The sequence below is a fragment of the Myotis davidii genome, unplaced genomic scaffold, assembly GCF_000327345.1.
Source record: "Myotis davidii unplaced genomic scaffold, ASM32734v1 scaffold546, whole genome shotgun sequence".
In the NCBI taxonomy this organism is placed as follows: domain Eukaryota; kingdom Metazoa; phylum Chordata; class Mammalia; order Chiroptera; family Vespertilionidae; genus Myotis; species Myotis davidii.
The window spans coordinates 348,443-374,554 of record NW_006297836.1 but is presented as its reverse complement, the minus strand read 5'-3'; the positions used below and the strand labels follow the sequence as shown (position 1 = coordinate 374,554).

The window sequence follows — 26,112 nt, the reverse complement described above, 5'->3', positions numbered from 1 at the left end:
TTACCTTCTGTAATTGAAACTTTCTTGCAGCTCCAGCTCCGAGGGTGGCTGGCTGAAAGCAGGTTTCCGGGTTTGTTTAGCTTCTATAATTGAAACATTGTTGCATCCGGAGCTCAGAGCTGGGCCACAGCAGGCGGGGAACCTTGGCTTCCTCCATTGCGGGGGCAACCAAGCCTCATGTTCGCTTCAGCTGCGTGGCCGCCGGCCGCCATTCTTGGTTGGCAGTTAATTTGCATATCACCCTGATTAGCCAATGGGAAGCGTAGCGGAGGTATGGTTAATTACCATGTTTGTCTCTTATTAGATAGGATAGGATGTTGTAGAACAATGATTACTATTGGCTGTCCACATCTGAGGATCCCCAACCCCAGGAGGCAGAACCCACAGGTACGAAGGGCTGACTGTACTTTCTTTTGTGCACATTTATTTTACCTTCTAACACAGTGAATAAGATACTAATGTATTGGAAGTATTGCTTATTGTCTCTCAGCTGTTTTTATTTTTCACAACTGTGCACCCAGTGCCTAGGACAGATGGGTAGTTGCATAGCCTTAGGCAAACCATTTAATCTCTGTGCACCTCGATGCTTCATCTCTCTCTCCCTCTCCCTTCCTCTCTCTCTAAAAATCAATAAAAACATATTTTTTTAAAAACCCAAAAAACTATAAAGCAGATCCTGTCACTCCTTTGCAGAGCCCTCTGCTGGCCTCTTACCTCACTCAGAGTAAGATCCTGGGTCTCTACCAGGGTATAGTGCATCTACCATGATCTGCATGTCCCTTCCTCCAACCTCCGTGGTCTCATCTCACTCTGGCTACTGACCTCCTTGCTCTTAAAATACAAAGCAAACTCTTGTGCCTAGAAATTAGCACCCGCTATTTCCTTTTCCTGAAACACCTTTCTTTGCAGTTGCTTGTGAGGATTAAATCAGATAATGTGTAAAGCATCTGGCAGAGAATTTATCACCCTGTATTGTAACTATGGGGATACTTTTCTGTCTCCCCCATTGGACTATGTCTCCCAGAAGGCGGGACCTGGATTTTATTCATCTCTGAGGCTTAGGGGTTAGGAGCATGACTTCTGGAACCAGATTACCTGGGTTTGAATGCTATCACTTACAAACTGGGTGACCATGGCCAAGTTGCCTAACATCTCTATGCTTCAGTTTCATCACCTGTAAAATGAAGACAAGAATTACAGTTGTAGCCGGTGTGGCTTAGTGATTGAGCATCATCCTATGCACTGAGAGGTCACCTGTTTGATTCCTGGTCAGAGCACATGCCCATGTTGCGGGCTTGATCCCCATTGTGGGGTGTGCAGGAGGCAGCCAACCAATGTTTCTCTCTCATCTATGTTTCTATCTCTCTCTCCCTCTCCCTTCCTCTCTGAAATCAATAAAAAAATTTTTTTAAAAAGAATAGCAGCTGCTTTAGAAAGCACTTCCAACAGTTCCTGGCATGTAGTACATGCAGTTATTACCTTTGCATCCTGGTGCCTGGTAGAGAGAGGTACAGCACATTTTTATCAAAGGGCCTTCCTCTGGCTTGTTTCCAAGCTGGACAACATCTCGCCAATTGCTGCCAAACACATTCTTACCCGGGCAGAACTGAACTCTCAGTGATAACATTTCTTATTGCAACCCTGGTCAAGTTTCTTCTTATTATCTCCTATACTTTGAGGGCCTTGGGGAGGCCCTCACTCCCCCTAATGTATATTAACCCAATAGTTTCTCTGCTTGAACCAAGCATGACAGGTTTCTGATGTAAGGAGATACAGTATCCTATACCTGGGCCAAATGTAAGCAAACGTAAGAAGCCGCAAGTAACAACGATGCAAGATAAATAGACACATACATTTCTGGTGGTTATGAGTGCTATGTATAAAAACAAAGCCAGGCCTGGCTGGCTGGTGTGGCTCAGTGCTTGAGTGTGGACCTATGAACCAAGAGGTCAAGGTTCCATTCCCAGTCAGGGCACATGCCCCGGTTGTGGGCTTGATCCCCAGTGTGGGGCATGAAGGTTGCAGCCGATCAATGATTCTCTCTCATCATTGATGTTTCTATCTCTCCCTCTTTCTTCCTCTCTGAAATCAATATTTTGATTTTTTAAATATTTTTTGAAAGTAAATAAAAACAAAGCCAGGAGGGATATCAGTAGTGCCAGTGTGGGTACAGAGCTTACCATGTAAAGTTGGTCCTTGTTGGAGCTCATTGGGAAGGCAAGATTTGAGCCAAGACTTGAAGGAGATGTGGGAGTGGGAATGTGTGGGGATCTGGGGGAAAGGTGTTTCAAGAAGAGGAAATAGCCAGTGGCAAGTTTTAGGCACAAGAGTTTGCTTTGTATTTTAAGGAAGAGCAAGGAGGTCAGTAGCCAAAATGAGATGGGACCACGGAGGTCGGAGGAAGGGACATGCAGATCATGGTAGATGCACTAGGCCTTGGTAGAGACCCAGGATCTTACTCCGAGTGAGATTAGAGGCCAGTAGAGGGTTCTGAGCAAAGGAGTGACAGGATCCGCTTTTCGACATTCTTTTTTTTTTTAATTTTATTTTTTATTACAAAGGGTATTACATATATGTCCATTTTTTCCCCCCGCCCTAGGTATATTTTTATTATTTCAGAGAGGAAGGGAGAGAGAGATAGAAACATTAATGATGAAAGAGAATCACTGATTGGCTGCCTACTGCACACCCCACACTGGGGATCGAGCCCACAACCCGGGCATGTGCCTTGACCGAGAATCGAACTGGTAACTTCTTGGTTCATGGGTCAACACTCAACCACTGAGCCACACAGGCTGGGCTGCTTCGTAGCTTTAAAAAGTCAGTAGTGGCGTGTGAGGGGCCAGGGGAGAAATAGGGAGGCTATTAGGATCCTGGTTACTCTTGCTTATGCAAGTGGATTCCAGAATCTGTTGCTGCTACTAAGGAAGAGGGTAGGAGTAGGCTGGGAATATGAGTACCTTGACCTCCCCCTCCCTCTCTTCCTTTCCTTAAAGGTTCTGATTAAAGCAGTATTCTCGTGCTCTTACTGTTCTCAGAGGTGAATGGGTTAAGCTTTAGCTCAGCCGCCCTTTTCCTAGTCAGTTCTTCCTGTGGTTGCTTCCCACAGCCAAAAAGGAAGCAATCCTATCCCTTACTGCTCAGTGCTGCTGCTGTCACATCCAGCAGGTAACGCTCCCTAAAATCCTCTGCAGAAATTTTGGGACTTTTCACTAAATGATAGAAGATTTACCTTTTTCTCTCTTGGGAGCCAAGGATGTTTTAGAGAAGAATTAATCCTTCGTTTCTCCAGTTGAACATTTCCTAGCCGTAAGAGCCATGCAAATAGAGCTGGCCACCTGCTTTTTTCTGTGCCTTTTGCCTGTCAGCTTTGGTGCCACCAGAAGATACTACCTGGGCGCAGTTGAACTGTCCTGGGACTACATGCAAAGTGAACTACTCAGTGAGCTCCACATGGATACAAGGTAAAGACACATTCCGTAGAGTTTGACCAGGTTTGTGGGGATATGACTGGTTGGAGGAAGGTGCATACAACAGGTTAGAATGGCTGTGATGCTAGTAAGCACTGAAAAAGCATTTCCAGGCAAGGCACGTGCGCATCTGTGCTGTTAGCGTAAATGCTAACTGCCTGTCCCTTTCTTAGAACTGACCTATTCGTTGATATTTTGTTGTTTTGTCCGTTGAATCTTTTTTTTTTTCATTTTAAGTTTGTAATGAAAGTTGCATATAATATTACTTTATTCCTGCATCTTCTCAATTGTTTCTTCCTTGTATTTGCCCTTTTCCTTTCCTACTTGGTGAGATTTGGCTTTACGTTCAAGGATCTTTTTGTGGTCTTTATCCAACTTTAGTCTAGTGATCACCACCTTGCTGGGGGGAATGTCCCCATGAACAGTTGTACCATTAGCTTTCTCCCGTTGCACTCGTTCAGTGTATATGGCATATGTCTTCCTGTAAACTGAGGCTACTTTGCCAATTTGCTGCCTTTATAATGTCCTTGAACAACCTGAACTTCATCATCCTTTTGGATGGGCATGGATTGAACATTGTACTTCTGTCTCAGCTCTTTGGAAAGAGGAGAAGACATAATCTTCCTTTGAATGTGGGAAAGTGTGTTGAAATGCCTTTTATGGTTCTTGCTCGGGTCAGAAGTCATAAAGGGATTGAACTTCATTTTGACCATTGGCACTTCTACAATAGCCGCCTGTCCATTGACTCTTACTGTCACACTAGAGGTCCAGTGCACGGATTCGTTCACTGGTGGGGTCCCTCAGCCTGGCCTGCGGGGATGGGGCCGAAAACGTCAGTGCGACATCCCCCGAGGGGTCCCGGATTGCGAGAGGGCACAGGCCAGGCCAAGGGACCCCACTGGTGCACAAATCCATGCACCGGGCCTCTAGTATGCCTATAACATCTTTGGTTAATCTCTTCCCGCCCTCCCTACTCCCCCCTTCCCTCTGAAATTCACCAGTCTCTTCCATGTTTCCATGCCTGTGGTTTCCGCTCTCGCGTTGAGCATCTTCCCCCTGGTGGTCAGTGTGCATCACAGCCAGTCGGCTGGTCACTTAGGCTTTTATATATATAGATAGACTAGAAGTCCAGTGTGTGATATCGCACGAGACCCAGACTGATTCCCGCTGCGCCAGATGGGACGCGGGTCCCAGACTGACTGTTGCCAGCCACACTGGGTGGGACCCAGACTGACTTCTGCCCCGCCAGGCGAGACGCGGGACCCAGACTGACACCTGCTGGCCACGCTGGGTGGGAGGCGGGACCCAGTGGGCATCATAGAGACCAGTTGTTAGGTCGTTATGGCCGAGAGGCGCTCCATGCACCTCCTGGTGACCAGTTGTTTGGTTGTTTTGGTCGTGATGCCTTTTGGCCTTTTATTATTAAGATGCTGCCACTCTGGAAGCTACAGGATGGAGAAAGGGCAAAGAGGCAAGGAGCATAAGAGAGAGAACATAGCTTCCAGAGAGAGAAGGAGAGCAATGAGATCCCATCAACATTACACACAAGTTTAGTCTCTTGTTGTAATGTGTGTGTGTGTGTGATGTGGTTTTGACTTCTTTGTCCAATTTTGGCATAAGGATAATATTAGCCATGAGTTCAGAAGCTTTTCATGTTTGGGGGGGTTCTGATGTATTTTGGGAAAGTAGTACTAAATAACCTTTTCAATATTGTCTATGGTCATCAATTTATTCAGATTTTTCTACCTCTTCTTCAGGCAAATTTGGTTATATATATTTTCCTGGAAAGCAATTATCCATGTATTTGATAATGTACTGATATCAAGTTACATAACAGTCTTGTAATATTGTTAAACTATCCTATGTCTGTAGTTATATCTCTTTTTCATTTTTTAAATATATTTTTCATTGATTTCAGAGAGGAAGGGAGAAGGAGAGAGAGATAGAAACATCAATGATGAGAGAGAATCATTGATCAGCTGCCTCCTGCACATGCTCTGACCAGGGATTGACCCTCAACTTTTTTTTTTTTTAGAACCATCAACCTTTTGGTGTACAGGATGATGCTCCAACCACCTGAGCCACCTGGCCAGGGCTTTGTAGTTATTTTTGAATTTAATTCATTTTTTAGATTTAGCCCTCATCAATGATCTCTTCTTAGTGTCTTTGAGTTTATTGTGCTGTATTTTTCTAATACCTTAGGAAAAGTTATATGTACTTTTCTCTTTTTTCTCCTTCTTTAAAATAGTGAAGGCTCTTAATGGTATATATTTTTCTCTGAGAACATCTTTTCTGTATCCCATAGGTTGTGGTATGAAGAGTTTACTTTTCATTGTTTTCAGTATAGTTTATAATATCATCTTTGATTTCATTTAGAAACATGATTTTAATTGAATTTTTATTTGCTTGTTGTTTTTAATATTTACCTCTATTTTGAGTATTCTTTTAGTTTCCTATTGCTGTGTAACAAGGTGCCTCAAACTTAGAAGCATGCGAGAAAATCCATTCATTTCACAGTTTCAGTGGGCATGACTGGGTACTTTGCTCAGGGTCACACAAGGCCAAAATCAAGGTGTGGACAGGGCTGTGTTCCTTACTGGAGAGTTCACTTCCAGGCTTATTTAGAATTCAGTTCCTCCTCTCAATTTCCATGCCCCCCATCTTCAAACTAACAAGAGTGCATTAAGTCTTTCTCATGCTTTGAATCTGACTTAAATTTCCACTACATCTCTCAGACCTTCTTTTCTACCTCCCTCTTCCACTTTGTGGCCCTAGCCAGTTTGGCTCAATGGATAGAGAGTTTGCCCAAGGACTGAAGGGTCCCGGGTTCGATTCTGGTCACAGGGCATGTACCTCAGTGACAAGCTCCATCCCCAGAGGGACTCCTGTAGGAGGCAACCAATCAATATGTCTCTCTCACAGTGATGTGTCTTTCCCTCTGTCTCTCCCCTCTCTCTAAAAATCAATGGAAACATATCCTCAAGTGAGGATTTACAAACAAGCAAACAAAAAAAGAACCTGTGTGATTACCTTGGGCCCACCCAGATAACTCTCCCCTTTTAAGGTCAGTTAATTAGCAACCATAATTCCATATGTTGTTGGTTGTTGTTTTTGGCCAGGTAACAAATTCATGGGCATAAGCAAAGGTCATGAGGGACAAAATTTTGCCTACCATGGATATAACTTACATACAATGAAGTGCACAGATTTGATTTGATTTTGTTGTTGTTAATCCTCACCCAAGGACATTTTTCCATTGATTTTTAGAGAAAGTGGAAGGTAGGGGGAGAGACAGAGATACCCAACATCAATCTGAGAGAGACACATTGATTGGTTGCCTCCCACACTCGCCCTGACTGGGGCAGGGATCAGCGTACATGCCCTTGACTGGAATCAAACCCGGGACCCTTCAGTCTGTGGGCCGAGGCTCTATCCACTGAACAAAACTGGCAAGGCAAATGCACAGATTTGATTTTATTTTTTAAATGAGGCTTATTTTCTTTTTTCAAAAAATTTTTAAAATATTTTTTATAGATTTCAGAGAGGAAGGGAGAGGGGGAGAGAGATGGAAACATCAATGGTAAGAGAGAATCATTGAGGTATTGTGGATTAAGACCGAAACCTGGGCATATGCCCTCGACCAGAATCAAACCCGGGACCCTTCAGTCACAGGCCGACGCTCCATCCACTGAGCCAAACCAGCTAGGGCAAATGCACAGATTTTAAATGTGCAGTTTGGTAAGTTTTCACAAATGCATAGAAGTTACATAAGCACCACCCTAATCAACATATAGAACATTTACATCAACCATTCTGCAACTTTTCATTGCGTTTCCCTCCCTGACCAGGCCTCTAGCAACAAGCTGCTTTCTGGAGTCATGACTCATTTTTTACTTTTTAAGAGTTTTATATCAGTAGAATCATATAATTTGCACTCTTCAATGTCTGGTTTTTTAGCTTCAGCATCATGATTTGGAAATTTATCCAGGTTGTTGCATGCAATAGCTATAGCCCAGTGGTCGGCAAACTGTGGCTCGCGAGCCACATGTGGCTCTTTAGCCCCTGAGTGTGGCCATGAAGTTTCAATCGCACTGTACGTGCACTCCCGCACGTGGTATTTTGTGGAAGAGCCACACTCAAGGGGCCGCAGTTTGCCGACCACTGTTCTAGCCTTTTTTTAACAAAATATATTTTATTGATTTTTTACAGAGAGAAAGGGAGAGAGATAGAGAGTCAGAAACATCAATGAGAGAGAAACACCAATCAGCTGCCTCCTGCACATCTCCCACTGGGGATGTGCCCGCAACCCAGGTACATGCCCTTGACCGGAATCGAACCCAGGACCCTTCAGCCCGCAGGCCGATGCTCTATCCACTGAGCCAAACCGGTTTCGGCTGTTCTAGCCTTTTTATTGCTAATTACTGCTCCATTATGGGAACATATCATAATTTGCATATCCATTCACTGTCACCTGTACCTTTGGAGTGTTTTCTGTTTGGGGACTAATATAAATAAATCTACTATGAACATTCCTGTACAAGTTTTTGTGTGGACATCTGTTTTAATTTATTTTAGCTAAATATCTAGGAGTGAAATTGCTAGATCATATTGTGAATGCATGTTTAACTTTATAAGAGACTGCCAACAGATTTCCGGAATGGCTGTACCGTTTTATAGTCCCACCAACAATGTGTGAAAGTGCCAATTTCGACACATCCTGGACAACATTAGATGTTGCCAGTATTTCTCATCATTTTAATCACCGTGTAGTAGTATCTCAGTGTGTACATATGGTATGAGGAAGGGATATAAGTTCTTTGTATAGTTTATATAGGGGAAGTTGTGCCATGTTAATGACCCAGAAGTAGAGGTCCAGATAGTCAATAGCGTGGTATCTAACTGACCATTTAGCCACATATCCATTAATGTTGGTATTGTTAAAAATTAATATTGAGATAATTGTACTTTATTCATTGTGTTTTGTTTTGTAGCTCCCCTCTAACATGCAACCTGTGGCATAGTGAATAATAGTCTAAGTGAAAAATTGAATTGAATGGAGAAAAGGATTTGTTGTCTAGCTTTGTGTTGTTGTGTAGGCAGTCACATGTACTTACCAAGAAAAAATTGGTAGAATTTTTATTTTTTTTAAGTTAGAATAGTAGTTATGTTTTATTTTTGTGTGGGTTTTTTTTCATTTTTTTGTAATGTATTTTTATTGATTTTGGAGAGGAAAGGAGAGGAACAGAGAGAAACATCAATGATGAGAGAGAATCATTGATCAGCTGCCTCCTGGATGCCCCCTCCTGGGGATCGAGCCCGCAACCCAGGCATGTGTCCTTGACCAGAATCGAACCCAGGACCCTTCAGTCTACAGGCTGACGCTCTATCCACTGAGCCAAACCAGCTAGGGCTAGAATTTTTATTTTTATGATACCATTTTATAGTCTAGATTATTTTGATACTAACAGAATCAGCTGACTCTGAACACATCCTGACAAGCTCTGCCAAGCTTTGAAATAAACATCTGGGGAAATTCAGTTTTATATTATCTGTTCCTGCAGCTGCTCAGCTTCTTCTAAGCAAGGGTCAGGAAATAGAACAGGTTTTCTGATTGGTTTTAGATAAAATGTGAAAGAACAGTTCATGTCAGGGACATTGTTGCCAAATATATTTGGCAAGACTTATATTTCTAGTCTCCAGGGAAATACACAAACAAAAACCCCACAAAAGTTAGGAAGGAGTAAACCCTATGAATCCTGGAACATTTTGTCACTTACTGTGCAGATTACCCTGAAACCGAGACAGGCACGTATTTTTGTTCCAGTGAAAAATAATTCACTCTAATGGAAAAGGTCTCAGGCTGGGAAGCTATATGGTCCTTGTTCGGCTCATCTCTGAACTGAACCCCACACCTGGCTGCTGCTAATGCTCCTAGGAATGTATAGTATGTCCCTTTGAATGGAGAGACCTACTCTGAACCTAGGCCTAGGCCTCCTGTTTCTCTGTCTCACAACCTTGTTTCTTCATCTGGCTTCTTGTTTTTTTCACTCTTCCCTCAGAGGGAGAAACATGTTTCCGTCTACTCTTTTTTTTTAAATATTTTTTTATTGATTTCAGAGAGGAAGGGAGAAGGAAAAAGAGAGATAGAAACATCAATGATAAGAGTCATTGATCTGCACGCCCCACACTGGGGATCGAACCCACAGCCCTGGCATGTGCCCTGACCAGGAATTGAACCGCAACCTCCTGGTTCATAGGTTAACGCTCCACTTCTGAGCCACGCCGGCCGGGCAATTTTTGTCTACTGTTGATCCTTTTCCAAGCTCTTGCTCTAGTAAACACTTTTTGTGTGTCTTATATGTTCATGTTAGTCAGAAATATTAAACTGTGCTAGTGCATGTCAAATACCTATCTTTGGATATGGATCTGAGTCTTGTTAGAAACCAATGGAAACTTTGGAGAAGCTGGGTAGGATAGACTCAGCAGAACCTAGGAGACAAAATGGGGAAAGAGGAAAAGGAACAAACTGGGGATGAGTTGAAAAGTTTGGAAGGGCTTAAGTCTCAAAGTGGCCAGGAGATGGGACAAATGGACTGAAGGGAAGAGTAAACACAATGATATCAGCATCAAATAATGTTTAAATAACTAAAAAGCACACAGGTCTATGCCAAAGCTAGTGCCATGGAAATTTTTAGAGATGGATGAAATTGGAGCACATTTAAATATGAATTAATGTCACTGGTTGTGTTCCCTGGAAGCATATTGTGAAACAGAGATGAATGTGCAGGAAGTTGCTTTAGAGTGCTCTGAGGACCAGAACGGGAAGGGAAGGGAAGGACAGGGCAGAGGCAGAGGTAGGCTGAGGGAGAAGCTGGGCTGCAGTGCAGGCCGACCGTACAGGGAGCTCTAGAGCTGGAATGACCCTTCTGAGTTGTCCCAAGTTGGTCCAGCTTGGCCAGGCCTTTATATTTCCACTAGAGGCCTGATGCATGAAATTTGTGCAAGAGTAGGCCTTCCTTCCCCCAGCTGCCAGCACGGGCTTCCTCCGGCACCCGGGACCTGGGCTTCCCTTGCAGCCCCGGCTTCGTTCGGAAGGTTGTCTGGAAGGACCTCCGTTCTAATTAGCATATTACACTTTTATTATTATAGATACTGATTAGCCATTAAGCGCTGGCTATCCTGGGAAGGGAACATGGCCTTCTATGAGAAGGGGCATGGCGTGCCCTGGGAAGGGCCTGTGGGATGCTTTGGGAAAGAAAGGGAGGAGTTTGGGGCTCCTGACCCAGTGCCATCCTCCAGCTTCCCCGTCCCCACATGTGGATGGGGGTTGAGTTTTTTCCTGGCCACCCCTTTCAATGCACTGTGCCCTTAAGGTGGTATGGTTGCCCTTTGGTGTAGCGCATTCTTGCCTACCCCGGTGTGACAACACCTCCCCTACTCATGACCACAGCCTTGGAGCTCCAAGTCTGGCCTGCTGCTCCTTTGGTACTTATGAGTAGCCCCAGGTGCCCAGGCGTCACCTTTAGCTTCTCACTAATGAGATTCTTGTGTTTCTGCTGAGTGAGCCTTCTAGACTGCCAACCCCAGAGCTGCAGGGAGGGGCAACACAGAGTCTCTAGGTGGGTCATGGCGCGTGATGGTAAGTAGAGCTTTTGTTGTTGCCACTCTGTGGTTCCTAAAGCCATGTGCCCTTTTATTGGGGACACAAGCATCTTTGAATGAATGCATATACAGCATCTTGGAGATTGGCCCTCCATCCTCCCAGGGACTTGTGCAAGCTGCATCTTTAGCTCTGCTTTAAGAAGCTTCTGGATGGGGGAGCATGTGATAAAGCCAATGGAGACCATGGTCGTGGGTCCACTCCAGCACATCCTTTGCTGTACAGCGGGTCCCCTGACCTGACATGATGTTATATCAGATCCCACATCAGGGACTCAAACCCTCTGTAAGCCCTCAGTGAGTGGTACTGGCAGGAAAGGCTAAACATGTACCTGGAATGCATGTCTCTTTCAATCAGAATGAAGTGCTATCCCTTCTGGGACAGAAGAAGTCCAATGCAGTCAACTGGCTGGCTGGTCTCCATGATAGGCAGTACCATATTGGGAACTCAGCATTGGTTTCTATTGCTGACAGGTTGGACTTTGGGGGCCACAGTAGCCTGATCTGCCTTAGTCAGAAGGAATCCATGCATTTGTATCCATGCATAAATTCTCTCCCTGCCACCAGAGACGCTTAGCACTGCGATGGCTAGTGCTAGTAATTTTGTCCACATTATTGTTTTGTGCTTCTTCCATGGTAGATGCTCTCTGATGGCATTAACATATGAAATGATCTTTCTATTTAGTGTCTATTCACTGAATAAGCCTTGCCCAGAGACACTTTTGTCCCTGATATTTTAGTCTTTTCTTTCAAGGCCCCTGACCAGACAACCAAGCCATTTGCTTTTGTCCATTAGTCTGTATATATTTGAACCTTGGGCCATTTCGCTTTTCTTCTTTTTTTTTCTAATACAGTGGGGCCTTGACTTACGACTTTAATTCATTCCATGATGGAGTTCGTAACTCAAATTACTCATATGTCAAATCATTAAAGTGAACGAGTGAGACACGTGATGCTGGGCTGATGCTGTGGCGTTCACTGTGACGTTCGCTGCACCAACAAGCGGTGGGATATCTGAAGCTGGCTCGTAACCCGAATTTTAGCTCGCAACTCAAAGCAAAAAATTGGCCGAGAGACGGATCGTATGGCTCTATCCACTGAGTCAAACCGGCTAGGGCAGGCCATTTCTCTTTCTAGCCAAAAGGACAATCAACAACAAGGGCCGAAGTTGGGCCCCTTGGGGGATTTACAGCAATCAGTTTTTGGCTTGCATCTGCATATCAAGACTTCCCAGGCTTTTTCCTCCACTAGTAACTGGTCAGCAGGGAGCCTCCATATAGCCATGGGAGTGATTGAAAGTAAGGTGTCAGTGTACCACGAGTGGACAAGATGTGCCTCTGATAACCTGCTCCTGCAGCATGCTGGTGGCTCTCTAAAAATGCAGGCCCTCATTCCTTCCTCGGTAAATCAACTCCTTTTACTGGAAGAGCTTTCTTATCAGTACTCTGGCTCTGGCCCTCAGCCAGTACAGAAAGTCATTTGTCATGGCCTCGGGTTGGCAGAGCTGTTCCTGCTACGTGCTTTCTCGGGTGGGTGCCCAGAAAACCCTGGAATGGAGTGAAATGCAGGGCTTTGTGGGAGGGGAGGGTGCCTAGAGAGGTGAGAATGAACTCAGCCTCACCTTTGCCCCATTCATTTGGTCCCTTTGAGAGAGGTCAACTCAAAACAATGCGCAGGTCCGGCTGGTGTGGCTCAGTGGCTGAGCCTACCTATGAACCAGGAGGTCACAGCTCCATCTCCAGTCGCAGGGGGGGTGGGGGGGGGCGAGGAATGCAAGAGGCTGCTGGTCAATGATTCTCTCTCATCACTGATGTTTCTATCTCCTCCCTTCCTCTCTGAAATTAATAAAACTATATATTTTTAAAAAACCAATGCACAGGTTCAAGAAGCCTTTTCAGCCAATCTGCTGCTAGGTCCCTCCAAGGGTGTGAAGGTCTTCCTCTGTGACTGTACACTGGTCAGTTTCTCCTCGTGCTCCCAACAGTCTTGACTTTATGTGAGTGAGTGCTCACTGTTAGGCGTAGGCTCACCATTCTAAGGCTCACCCAACCCCTTCTGTTTTCTTAAGAAGCAGTCTCCCTGGCTTCCTCAGCTAATTCTTTCTGCCTTGGTTTCCACATCGACATGTCTGGGGCTCACAGAGCCTCCTTCTGTGAGCAGCTGTCTGTCCATCCCTCTCTTTTCGAACATTCCGTGCAGTTTGAGTTGAGTGTGACTCCTGGAAACTCACATTGCAGGGTCTGCTGTGTCTGCAATTTGATGGATTTTTATTGTTCACTAGAATAGTTCAAACATGCGTCTCTAGGCCACACCCCTCATCCAAACTCCAGGAGCACAAACTCAGGGACCTACTCGGGTTTCACCCTGATGGGAACCTGAATGCATTTTTCCACCTTCACCAGTGTTTCCTGATTTGGGTGGGTGGAGGATAACTGTGTGCCTCACAAAAAAGGTCTTATGGCCTCACCTCTACCCTTTTTGGCAGTTCATTATCCTATATAATAAAAGGCTAATATGCAGATTGACCAAACAGCCACTATGATGTACACTGACCACCAGGGAGCAGATGTTCAATGCAGGAGCTGCCCCCTGGTGGTCAGTGCACTCCCACAGGGAGAGCTCCACTCAGCCAGAAGCTGGGCTCATGGTTGGTGAGCGCAGTGGCAGTGGTAGGAGCCTCTCCTGTCTCCACAGCAGCACTAAGGATGTCTGACTGCCAGCTTAGGTCGCTTCCCAGGGGGGAGCGGGCCTAAGCCATCAGTCAGACATCCCCCAAGGGCTCCCGGACTGCGAGAGGGCACAGGATGGGCTGAGGAACACACATCTCCCCCCACCACCACCCCGAGTGCACAAATTTTGTGCACCGGGCCTTTAGTAGGTATATAAAAATGCAACTGATTTCTAGATATTTATTTTGTATCTTCACTGAATTCATTTCTCAGTTCTAGTAGTTTTTGGTAGAATATTTAGGGTTGTTTATATATAACATCATGTCATCTGCAAATAATGACAGTTTTACTTTTTCTTTTCCAATTTGGATGCCTTTTATTTCTTCTTCATGTCTGATTGCTGTGGCTAGTACTTCCACTACGATGTCAACTAAGAGTAGTGAATGTGCACATCCATGCCTTGCTCCCGATCTTAAGGGAAACATCTGCAGTTTTTGCCCATGGAGTATGATGTTGGCTGTGGTTTTGTTGTATATGGCCTCTATTATGTTGAGGGATGTTCCCTCTATTCCCATTTTACTGAGACTTTTTATCATAAATTAATGCTGGATTTTATCAAATGCTTTTTCTGCATCTATTGTTATGATCATGTGTTGTTGTTTTTTGTCTTTCATTTTGTTTATGTGGTGTAGTATATTTATTGATTTGCGGATATTGTATCAACCTTGCATCCCCAGAATAAATCTCACTGGATCATGGTGTGTGATCTTTAATGTATTGCTGGATTTGTTTTGCTAATATTTTGTTGAGGATATTAGCATCTATGTTCATCAGGGACTTTGGCCTATAATTTTCTTTCTTTGTAGTGTCTTTGTCTGGTTTTGGAATTAGGATAATGTGCTGGCCTCATAAAATAAGCTTGAGAGTCTTCCCTCTTCTTGAATTTTTTGGAATAGATTGTCAAGGAATAGATGTTAGTTCTTCTTTGAATGTTTGAAAAAAAAAACCCACAAAAAACCTGTGAAGCCATCTGGTCTAGGACTTTTGTTTGTTGGGAGTTTTTTATTACTCCTCCCATTTTACTAGTAGTAATCTGTCTATTCAGATTATCTGATTTTTTCCTGATTCAGTTTTGGAAGATCGTATGTTTCTAGGAATTTATCCATTTGATTCACATAGTCCAATATGTTGGGATATAGTTGTTCATAATATTTTCTTACAGTCCCTTGTGTTTATTTGGTGTCAGTTGTTACCTCTCCTCTTTCATTTCTGATTTTATTTGTTTGACTCCTGTATTTTTTTAAATATATTTTTATTTATTTCAGAGAGGAAGGGAGAGGGAGAGAGATAGAAACATCAATAATGAGAATCATTGGTTGGCTGCCTCCTGCACGTCCCCTGCTGGGGATCGAGCCCACAACCCAGGCATGTGCTCTTGACTGGAATTGAACCCAGGACCCTTCAGTCCACAGGCCAATGCTCTATCCACTGAGCCAAACCAGCAAGGGCTCCATCTTTTTTTTCTTATGAGTCTCGCTAAAGGTTCATCAAACTTTATCTTTTCAAAGAACCAGCTCTTGGTTTCATTGGTTTCTTTTGTATTGTTTGTTTGTTTGTTTTTTTAATCTATTTCATTTATTTCTGCTCTAGTATTTATTATTTCTACTCACTTTGAGCTTTTTATTTTTCAAGTTCCTTTTAGTGTAAAGTTAGATTGTTTGAGATTTTTTGTTTATTTGTTTCTTGAGATAGGCCTGTAATACTATAAAATTCTCTCTTAGGACTGCCTTTGCCTTGTGCCATAGATTTGGGTTGTGTTTTCATTTTCATTTCCTTCAAGGTATCTTTTGATTCATTCCTTGTATATCACTGATTTTTCAGTTTAGCAACTTTCACAATGTTATATTGCATTTTCCTTCTCTACCTCAGCATTCCTACTAAAGCCTTTATAAGAAAAAGGAAAAAAAATTCTTACAGGAATGAATGATTCTTTGGTGTGGCTGCTCCTGAAAGAAACGTTGATATTTTTGTTATTTCAGCAAAAGATTAAGAAAGAAATAAGCAATAAATGTCAGGTACCTTGTTATTGATTTCACATCCTCGTAATCCTAGGTATGGTGTGGCTTTTGCTCCAAGCATACTAATATCCACATTCGGAAGCTGCCTCTCCTTTCCGCCACCTTATCTTTATTGTTGTCATTTGTAGCTAATGTTTGGGGTTCTTTCTTCAGTGGTATCCCATACCAAGTATATCACCATTTATTTGTGTTGTCCTCCTTCCATCACATCTCCCACTTTTCTTACACACACACATATATATATTTTATGGATTTCAGGGACAAAAGGAGAGGGAGAGAAGGATAGAAACATTAATGATAAGGGAGAATCATTGATCAACTGCTTCCTGCAGTGTGTTGTCCTCACACTAGGGATCAAGCCCACAACCCAGGCATATGCCCTGACTGGGAATTGAACTTTGACCTCCTGATTCATAGGCCGATGCTCAGCCATTGAACCACACCGGCCAGGCATATCTCCTGCTTTTCAAAAGCCCTTGAGAGTCAATAAGACATCAGAAACAACACTCACTCCACATGTAATTATATATCTTTAAAAACATCTCTTTTTTCATATTTATTTTTAGCATGTGTTTTATGATGGCACAGCGGCATGTAATATCTCTATATTTGAAAGCCTAAGCGACCGTTAGGACCAGTCGACCGAACGACTGGTCGACCGGTCACTATGACGTGCACTGACCACCAGGGGGCAGATGATCACTGCAGGAGCTGCCCCCTGGTGGTCAGTGTGCTTTCATAACTAACTTCTGTGGCCGGCCAACCTCCCACGGTCCCTCCCCCTGGCTGGCCGGCCCCCATTGGCCCTGATCAGGACTGGGCGAGACAGCCCCGATGGCCCCAATCAGTGGCCAGGCTGAGGGACCCCACATGTGCACAAATTCGTGCACTGGGCCTCTAGTATGGTTTATAAATGAATGAATATACATCTGTGGGGGGAGTGAGTGCTTAATTTTTTTTTGACTGATCAAGGTTTGGAGACCAGGATCTGCACGTGAAAACTTTCTTCCAGGGCAAGAGCCTTTGCTTTCTCCACATGAATATTCATTCCCGAAATGTCCATGCCTGTGCCTATAGTCTCTTGATTGTTGAAACAAAACCAGTTGGTAAAATCTGGTGAGAAATTAGATGTCCAGAAGCATAAGCCAGGAGAGGCTCTCTATGGCATATAGAAATCTGCGGAAACACTCCCTGGGGTGCAAAAATAATTAGCAGATGAAAACCAGTGCGTGGAAATACTCACCTCAACCACTTGGTATTTTCTACCAATTCACGGGGGCCTTCTTCACTAGGATTCACATTGGTCCTTTTTATTGCTCAACCTAAACTCGGCCTCAGGAAATAACAACCTAACTTGTCAGGTAGGGAGAGAGGAAAAGGTTTTGGGAACCAGCCTTCACCTAAAAGAGTTTTATCCTTTAGGCATAGGAAACATTTTGGGAACATTTATATAATTATAAAATTTCTGATTTAGTAGCTGATCCACAAATAAATGGGTAATTGGGAGTATCTGACTAGAGACAAGAATGAGCATTAGCCCAGCTGGTGTGGCTCAGCGGTTGAACATCGACCTATGAACCAGGAGGTCACAGTTTGATTCCCCGTCAGGGCACATGCCCAGGTTGTGGGCTCAATCCTCAGTGTGGGGTGTGCAGGAGGCAGCCAATCAATGATTCTCTTTCATCACTGATGTTTCTATCTCTCTCATCCTGTTCCTTCTTCTCTGAAAGCAATAAAGATATATTTTAAGAAGTAATTAGTATTAATGGAGGATTGACTCTAAATTATAGCTCCTGGCACCTGTAGGTCTCAATATACATAGTTTTCATTGGAAGGTCATTTTCTCTGTTGTATTCCTTATTTCTGGTATCCCTATGAAGGGAAGTATAATTTTAGGTACATACTGACAAAATTTGAATACAAGGTACTTAGATAAAAGTTATAGTCTGTTTTAGAGATGAAATTGAAGGATACTGTAGTTATTGCTTTGGCAAATGATTTTTTGGCTGATGCACTGTATGGGTATCAATTATATGATTTATCATTTTTAAAGTATATCTTTATTGATTTCAGAGAGGAAAGGAGAGAGAGAGAGAGAAAGAAACAGAGAAACATCAATGATGAGAGAATCATTTATTGGCTGCCTCCTGCATACCCTCCACTGGGGATCGAGCCCGCAACCTGAGCATGTGCCCTTGACCAGAATCAAACCTGGAACCCTTCAGTCTGCAGGCCAACGCTCTATCCACTGAGCCAAACCAGCGAGGGCTATGATTTATCATAAAACTTTTTCCTTTTTCACACAGGTTTCCTCCTGAAGTGCCAAGATCTTTTCCATTCAACACCTCAGTCATATACAAAAAGACTGTCTTTGTAGAGTTCACGGATCACCTTTTCAACACTGCCAAGCCCAGGCCACCATGGATGGGTATGAAAACAGTATTGGTTGTTTATTATAAAACGGGGTATCTACTACCACCTATCGGGAAACACACTGGGTGAATAGTCTCAATTTTTTCTGCTGGGCCCTCCTCCTCTGCTTTTACTGTAGATATTAGAGTGCCAAGGATCATGGACCTGCATTTGCTTTATTTTCTTTCTACCTTCAATCCCTAGATGATCTTGTTCAGTCTCATAGCTTTAAAATATCATCTCTATGCTAATAAGTTTATATCTTCAGTTCTGACTGCTTGCTTGATACCTTCACTTAGATGTCAAATAAGCATGCAAAAGATGTTCAGATGAAACATTTTCTATCTTAGAATTATTGTTAAAAATTATAGGTGACAAGTATCCCCAAATTCTAAAGAGAGATATCAACCCACCTATTCAGGAATCATTGATTGGCTGCCTCCTTCACGCCCCCTACTGGGGATTGAGCCCGCAACCCTTACATGTACCCTGACTGGCAATCAACCATGACCTCTTGGTTTATGGGTCAACGTTCAACCATGGAGCCACACTGGCTGGGCTTATTTTTTATGTGCTTAATGTCTCTCAGATGTGATCTCCATGATCTGTCCTATTCACTATATCTCCGCTGCCTAGGACAGTCTCTAGAATATACTGTAGTCGGAACTCAGCTACTATTAGTTAAATGAATGAATGCATTGAATGAATTGCCAGAACTGTGCCCTCAGAACAATCATAAAGTTGAGCTGGTAATAGCAGTTTCTACGTTCATTCATTTGACTACCACTTTTTATCAGTAACCACAGAGACATGCTTCTCCACTGTGACTCGGACCATAACTTTCATAAAAAAAGGTTTTCTGGAGTGCCACCCTCCAAGTGACCTTTGGGGTGCATCTCATTCTTGCAGGTCTGCTGGGTCCTACCATTCGGGCTGAGGTTTCTGACACAGTGGTCATTACACTTAAGAACATGGCTTCTCATGCGGTCAGTCTTCATGCTGTTGGTGTTTCCTACTGGAAAGCATCTGAAGGTGAGTCAAATGTCCTCCTACTGTCCTGTCATCTCGGCATAGAAGAATATTGAGTATAAGGTCATCAAACTAGTGAATAGTAGAGTTAAGAGGCTAACCTAGGCCTATTTCATGAAGTTAAGAACATTGTCATTTTAGTCTAATCCCCCGAATTTTTATTTGGTCCCCTCTCCTCCCATGGGAATCCAAGCCACAGATCCTAAAATTCCCACTTCATCTGCCTTCCTATGCCCAGAAAACTTACTAGAGAGGAATCAAGACTCATGGTATAAAGTTGAAACAGAATTTTCCTTCTCCTTTTTTAGATTCTGACTTTTCAGATATTTTCTCTCCTTCCCCTCCCCCCATTTCTAAATATGGATGCCACCAGGGGATGAGAGACAACTAGCAGAAGCACAAGCTGACCTCGTTAAAACAAACAACCTGTTTGGCCACAGTCCCCACTTCAACGATCTTCTCCTTAAACTTCACAATGCAGGAAGGGAGTGAAGAGGGTGCCACAATTGACTATGATATTGTCCAGATAGATATAGATCAAGAAGATTCAAGAAAATCCTTAATAAATTATTGGAGCACATGCTCTATGTTGTACAGCCTAACTATGCTTATATGTTGACCAATTTCTCATTCTGAAATTGGAAGACCTTAATTTTCTGGGTTGCACTCATGAGGCCAGGGCTGACCTGGATTGGAGGAAGGAGATAGGATGGGGCAGATGGTATAGAGGAAAAATCATTCCAAGCTCTGGCTGGAGCTGGGCTGGCTATTTCCATGAGGCTTATCTACTTGGGAGCATTTAAAATAAGTCTAGGGGCATTTGAGAGAGTCCAGAGTTCTCACAATTGTGCAGCATATAGCACTTGTATCCTAAGCCAGGTGAGGTTTGGGAAAATTGATTATCTAATTTCTCACACGGGCATCTACAGTGCTTCTGCCCAGGAACAACACAGTCAGGTGATGGCCTAATGCCCATGTGATTTATAGTCCTACCATGAGCCTTCATATTTTTACTAGAGGCCTTGTGCATGACGTTCTTGCACCAGGGGGGTCCCTCAACCAAGCCTGTGTCCTCTCGCAGTCCGGGACTCCTCGGGGGATGTCTGCCTATAGGCGGACATCCCCCAAGGGGTCCTTAGTGCTGCTGCAGAGGTGGGAGAGGCTCCCTGCCACCATCACTGCACTTGCCAGCCATGAATCCTGCTTCTGGCTGACCACCAGGGGGCAGCTCCTGCATTGAGCATCTGCCCCCTGGTGGTCAGTGTGTGTCATAGCAACCAGTCATTCCGCCATTCAGTTGATTTGCATATTAGGGTTTTATTATATAGGATGTTATGATCAAGAAGTTCCTGACCTTCTTATACTAGTCTGGGATCCCACGACTGTCAAGTAAATTTGTGATGTTAAATATCATTCTATGAGTTTGTTGACTTTTCTCATATCCTTTTGTAAAGTATTTGACCTAGTGTTTAAGCGTTTATCCTGTTGAAAACAAATGAGTTATTATTTTCTTATTGTGGAGGTACTTTATATTCAAAATACCAATCCAAAGACATATAAATATTTGCATATCTTCTAGTCTGTGGGTTGAATTTTTACTATCTTAATTTTATTTTCATAAACACATGTTCTTAAAGTTAATGAAGCATAGAAATTCAACAGTTAATGAAACACAAAAATTTATCACATTTTTCTTTTATTTTAGAGCTTTGTGTCCTGTTTATTAAGACATTTGCCTATCCCAAAGTCACGAAAATTGTCTTCTATGCTTTCCTCTAGAAGTTTTATTATTTTACCCTTCACACCATCTCAAATTGATTTTTGTGTATAGCTACCTCATAGCATTTTTAAATAGCTTTATTGAGGTACAAATTACATACCACAAAATTCACCCCTTTAAGGTAGTTTGATGACTTTTAGTAAATTTAGACAGTTGTGCAGTCATCAACACAATCCAGCTTTAGGACACTTAAAGAAGTTCTCTCTTTCAAGTTCAAGCCCCATTCCACCCCCAGTCCCAGGCAACCACTGATATGCTTTGTATCTCTATGGCTTTGCATACTTGTCATTTTTTAAATTGATTTCAAAAAGGAAGGGAGAGGAAGAGAGCAATAGAAACAACAATGATGAGAGCCCTGACCAGTTTGGCTCGGTGGATAGAGCGTCGGCCTTAGGACCAAAGGGTCCCAGGTTTGATTCCAGTTAAGGGCATGTACCTTGGTTGCTGGCACATCCCCAGTAGGGGGATGTGTAGGAGGCAGCTGAATCGATGTTTCTCTCTTATCAATGTTTCTAACTCTTTATCCCTCTCCCTTACTCTCTGTAAAAAATAAATAAAATATATTTAAAAAAAACAATGATGAGAGAGAATCACTGACCAGCTGCCTCCTGCACACCCCACAATGGGGATTGAGCCCACACCCCAGGCACGTGCCCTGACCAGGAATCAAACCGTGACCGCCTGGTTCATAGGTTGATGCTCAACAACTGAGCCATGCTGGCCGAGCTATAGCTGCTGCTTATTAGTCTTCCAACTAAAGATGCAGAAAGGCTGTTGCTTGTGTAGAATCTACTGGTGACAATAAATTTGATATGTTTCCCCGAGTGGACAATGGGCATAAAAATGACAGTTTTATGCATTCTTGCTTTAGGTGCTCAATATGAGGATCAGACCAGCCAAAGGGAGAAGGAAGATGATAAAGTCATTCCTGGTGACAGTCATACCTATGTCTGGGAGGTCCTGAAGGAGAATGGCCCAATGGCCTCTGACCCACCATGTCTCACCTACTCCTATTTTTCTCATGTGGACCTGGTGAAAGACCTGAATTCAGGTCTCATTGGAACCCTCCTGGTTTGTAGAGAAGGTAAGTGTAAGAAAAGGTAGGATTGAGAGGAAATAAGCAGGGAAATACAAACATCTGGGTCTATCCATAAAAGATAGCATTTATTAATCTGAAAGAGGTTCCTTTCCCCTAGCATCATGCCCATGAAAAGGAGCGTAATCTAGTTTCCTAGAGGAACAGGTGTTCATCCTATGTTGCCACAATGCACTTTTTGTTTTGTTTTGTTTTTTATTATTCCTCACCTGAGGATATTTTTTCCATTGAATTTTAGAGAGTGGAAGGGAAGGGGAGAGACAGAGAAACATCGATGTGAGAGAGACACATTGATTGGTTGCCTCCTGCACACGCCCCAACAAGGGCCAGGGATCGAGCCTGCCTGGTACATGTCTTTGACCGGAATCAAACCCGAAACCTTTCATTTCACAGGCCGATGCTCTATCCACTGAGCCAAATCGGCTAGGGCCCCTACTTGATAATTTTAAAATAAAATAATTAAAGTGTTTTCCGATAACTTTGCTTGTATTTTAAATTTGTATAGGTGAGTTACTTTCTTTGTCCAACTTTTACTTTCCAAGAAGCCAGGGTACAAGAGAGACAAAAGGGGAATATCATAAGCAAAAATCTTCCTACTCAAACTAAGGCTTCAAAGAAAACTTTCCCCCAAAATGAAGAAATACAATGCTAAGAAAGACAGCCAACAAATTCAACCATTAACACATGAAGCAAGCTCATTTTTAACATTAACAATTCCAAATATTGGTGTACATGGTGTTCATTTAAAGTGTGACTGAGGTGTTTAATATAGATAGTTGTTATTTTGCTCACAAATTTTTCGTTTATTTACAACTGCAGAAGTAAAAATGTTAAACATAATAGAAATTCTCTATTAATTGCTTATAGGCACATTTTGTAATTTTTCTTTTTCTCTTATATTTGCTCTGAACACATGTATATACTATATAAAATATAATTATATGGGCTTGTATTTTATATATCTTTTAAAATATATACATATATTTTAAATCTTTATTGTTGAGATTATTACAGATGTCCCTTCCCCCACACACACATTGCCTCCCTCCACCCGATTCCCGCCCCGTCCCAGGCCTTCACCACCCTATTGTCTGTGTCCATAGGTAATGCATATATGCATATAAGTTCTTTGGATAATCTCTTCCCACCTCACACTGGGATGGAGCCTGCAACCCCGGGCTTGTGTCCTAACTGGGAATCGAACCACAACCTCAGTGGTTGATGCTCAACCACTGAGCTATGCTGGCTGGGCTAGTAATTCATTTTTATTACATTTTACAAAAGTCATGGTCTGCAACAAATTTGAAATTTGAAAAAAAAAGGTTCTTTACCCGAATTAGTTGTGGTGGTGTTTTTTTTTTTTATATGGAATGCTTCACGAATTTGCGTGTCATCCTTGTGCAGGGGCCATGCTAATCTTCTCTGTATCGTCCCAATGTTAGTATATGTGCGGCCGAAGCGAGCACCCGAAGAGTTTTAGAAGCATTGGTATAGGAAACCTCACACCAAAGAAATGATGTTATGGTAAAGTTAACAAGAGACAAAGGACTACATCTGTTCTACTCTCAGGCTGTTGATGAAGTAATGTCTCCTCCTAGTGTCAGTTTGCTGGAAAGGATTTTCAATAGACAATAAATGTCCTCCCTTCTTTTGCAGGGAGTCTGGCCAAAGAAAGGACACACGAATTTGTACTGCTTTTTGCTGTATTTGATGAAGGTTAGTGAGCTGCAATCTGAATTTTGAACTCCTGAAAGAAAGCAAATATATTAATTTATTCTGGTACTTGAAATGAGAGCTGCTATTGTCCAGAAGTGATTCCAGAAAGATCATAAACTACTTTACTGTTCAGAAATGAAGGAGGTGGAAATGACAATGAATCCCCACCCCTAAATGCACCCATGGTTTCATTGGCAGCTGAGGTAAGATACAGGAGCTGGGTCACAGGTTAGCCTAATCCCTCTCATTAAGTCCACAAACAAGGACTTTTTGCTTAACTTAAGAAAATTTTAGTAAAAATTGTACATTGCATATATTTAAGGTGATGATTTTACATACATAAAGTGAAATAGTTAACTACAGTCAAGCTAATTTGACATCCATCTTCTCACAGTGACCATTTGCGTGTGGCAAGTGTACGTGAAATCTACTCTCAGGGTATTTCCAGTGTTCGACACACTTTTTTTTTTCAACACACTCTTAGTAACTATGATTATCATGCCTGTGCTTTCTATCCCCAGAACTTATTCATTTTAAAACTGAAAGTTTGTACCCTTGACTAATATCTCCCCATTTCCCCCATCCCAGCTCTTGGAAACCACCATTCTACTCTCTGCTTCAATGAATATGCCTTCTTTTATCTTCACCTTTTAACTTTTATTTATTTACTTACTTATTTATTTTTATTGATTTCAGAGTGGAAGGGAGAAGAAGAGAGATACAAAAACATGAACAATGAGAGAGAATCATTGATCAGCCGCCTCCCGCACCCCAGGCATGTTCCCTGACTGGGAATCGATGTTCTCTCTCGTCATTGATGTTTCTATCTTTCTCTCCCTCTCCTTCCTTTCTGAAATCAATTTTAAAAAATCTTTTTTTAAAAAAAAGAAGAAGAAATGCTTAAGGTGTGAGCAGTCTTTACCCCATGGGAGAGAGGGAAGAAGAAAAGGAGGGTCAGTCATGAGACAGACACTCAGTTGGGCCTACATTTGTATCCTATCTCATCAGGAAAAAGTTGGCATTCAGAAACACATGAGTCCTCCACACAGGCATCTGCTCGGCCCCGGACTGAAATGCACACAATCAATGGCTATGTAAACCGGTCTCTTCCAGGTATGTATACACTCGCTGAAGAATCCTCAGGTTCGCCCTAGCCGGTTTGACTCAGTGGATAAAGTGTTGGCCTACGGATTGAAGGGTCCCGGGTTCAATTCCAGCCAAGGGCACATGCCTGGGTTTGGGGCTCAATCCGCAGTTGGGGGTGTACAGAAGGCAGCCGATCAATGATTCTCTCTCATCATTGATGTTTGGGAGCTTAGTCTCTTTGGGTTTTCTTGAAATAATGATCTCATGTCAAGCCTTGACTGTTCAAATGAATTATATTTTGATTAATGATCTTTGTGCTGTTAAAAAAATAAATGACCAAAGTGTGTGTTTATATATGCAGAGATGTATATTATACGTATGTGTGTGTGTACCTCATTTGTGTTTGTGTGTATATACCGAGAGTGAAAGAGCCAGCTGTTTTAGCCATTTACGTCTGGAGGATGGGTGGGTAATACAGTAAGTTCTGTTGAAAGGAAATTATGGGAGAGAATCTGATACTCTGAATCATTCAACAAGACAGGGTTCAGAGGGCAAGTGTGGAAATAAACTCAGAAACTAGCTTCCTGTTGCTAAGTCAGTTTTTAAAAAATAAACATATAATGTGAACTCTTTTTGGAAAAAAAAAAAGAATAAAAAGATTTGAGTCTTTGTATTAAAATTTCACAGCAGGATAAATAAATAAATAAAAAAGATCCCAACACAAAATTATTATTGTGGAATTCTGAGAACACAGAGACCTGGGAGAAACAGTCACATATAAAGACATGAGAATTAGATTGTCAGTATAATAAAGCAGTACTTTACAGTTCTAAGGTAGAAGTCATTTTCAACCTAGAATTCATAGCCAAACTGTAAATCAGCATTGGGGGAAGAATAAAGACATTTTTAGAAATGGTAGCCCTTACCAGGGGATTGTCAAAGGCGGGGGAAAAAAAGGACACATATGTAATACCCTTTGTAATACTTTAAGCAATAAAACAATAAAAAAAAAAGAAAGAAATGGTAGCCCTTAGAAGCCATTGAAAATGTATTCAGTAAAACTGGAATGTAAGCCAAGAAAGAGGAAAATGGAAAATTTAGAAACACAAGAAAATAA

At 42.5% G+C, this 26,112-nt stretch overlaps 1 protein-coding gene and 1 pseudogene across 3 annotated transcripts in view; one reads left to right on the top strand and one right to left on the bottom strand.

Annotated features, from left to right (window-relative positions):
- Positions 1 to 26,112, top strand: part of F8 (coagulation factor VIII) — a 101,142-nt gene that overhangs the window by 2,179 nt on the left and 72,851 nt on the right. For 2 of the 3 annotated variants that reach the window (XM_006773689.2, XM_006773688.2), the window contains exons 1-6: positions 3,155 to 3,464; positions 18,183 to 18,304; positions 19,198 to 19,320; positions 21,969 to 22,181; positions 23,850 to 23,909; positions 24,918 to 25,022. In XM_006773689.2, the coding sequence (XP_006773752.1) occupies positions 3,319 to 3,464; positions 18,183 to 18,304; positions 19,198 to 19,320; positions 21,969 to 22,181; positions 23,850 to 23,909; positions 24,918 to 25,022 (769 nt within the window). In that variant the 5' untranslated portion in view covers positions 3,155 to 3,318. Of the gene's footprint in view, positions 1 to 308; positions 388 to 3,154; positions 3,465 to 18,182; positions 18,305 to 19,197; positions 19,321 to 21,968; positions 22,182 to 23,849; positions 23,910 to 24,917; positions 25,023 to 26,112 lie in introns of those variants that run through there. The other variant, XM_015570455.1, reaches the window with a different exon arrangement.
- LOC107184658 lies at positions 3,688 to 4,174 on the bottom strand (annotated as a pseudogene).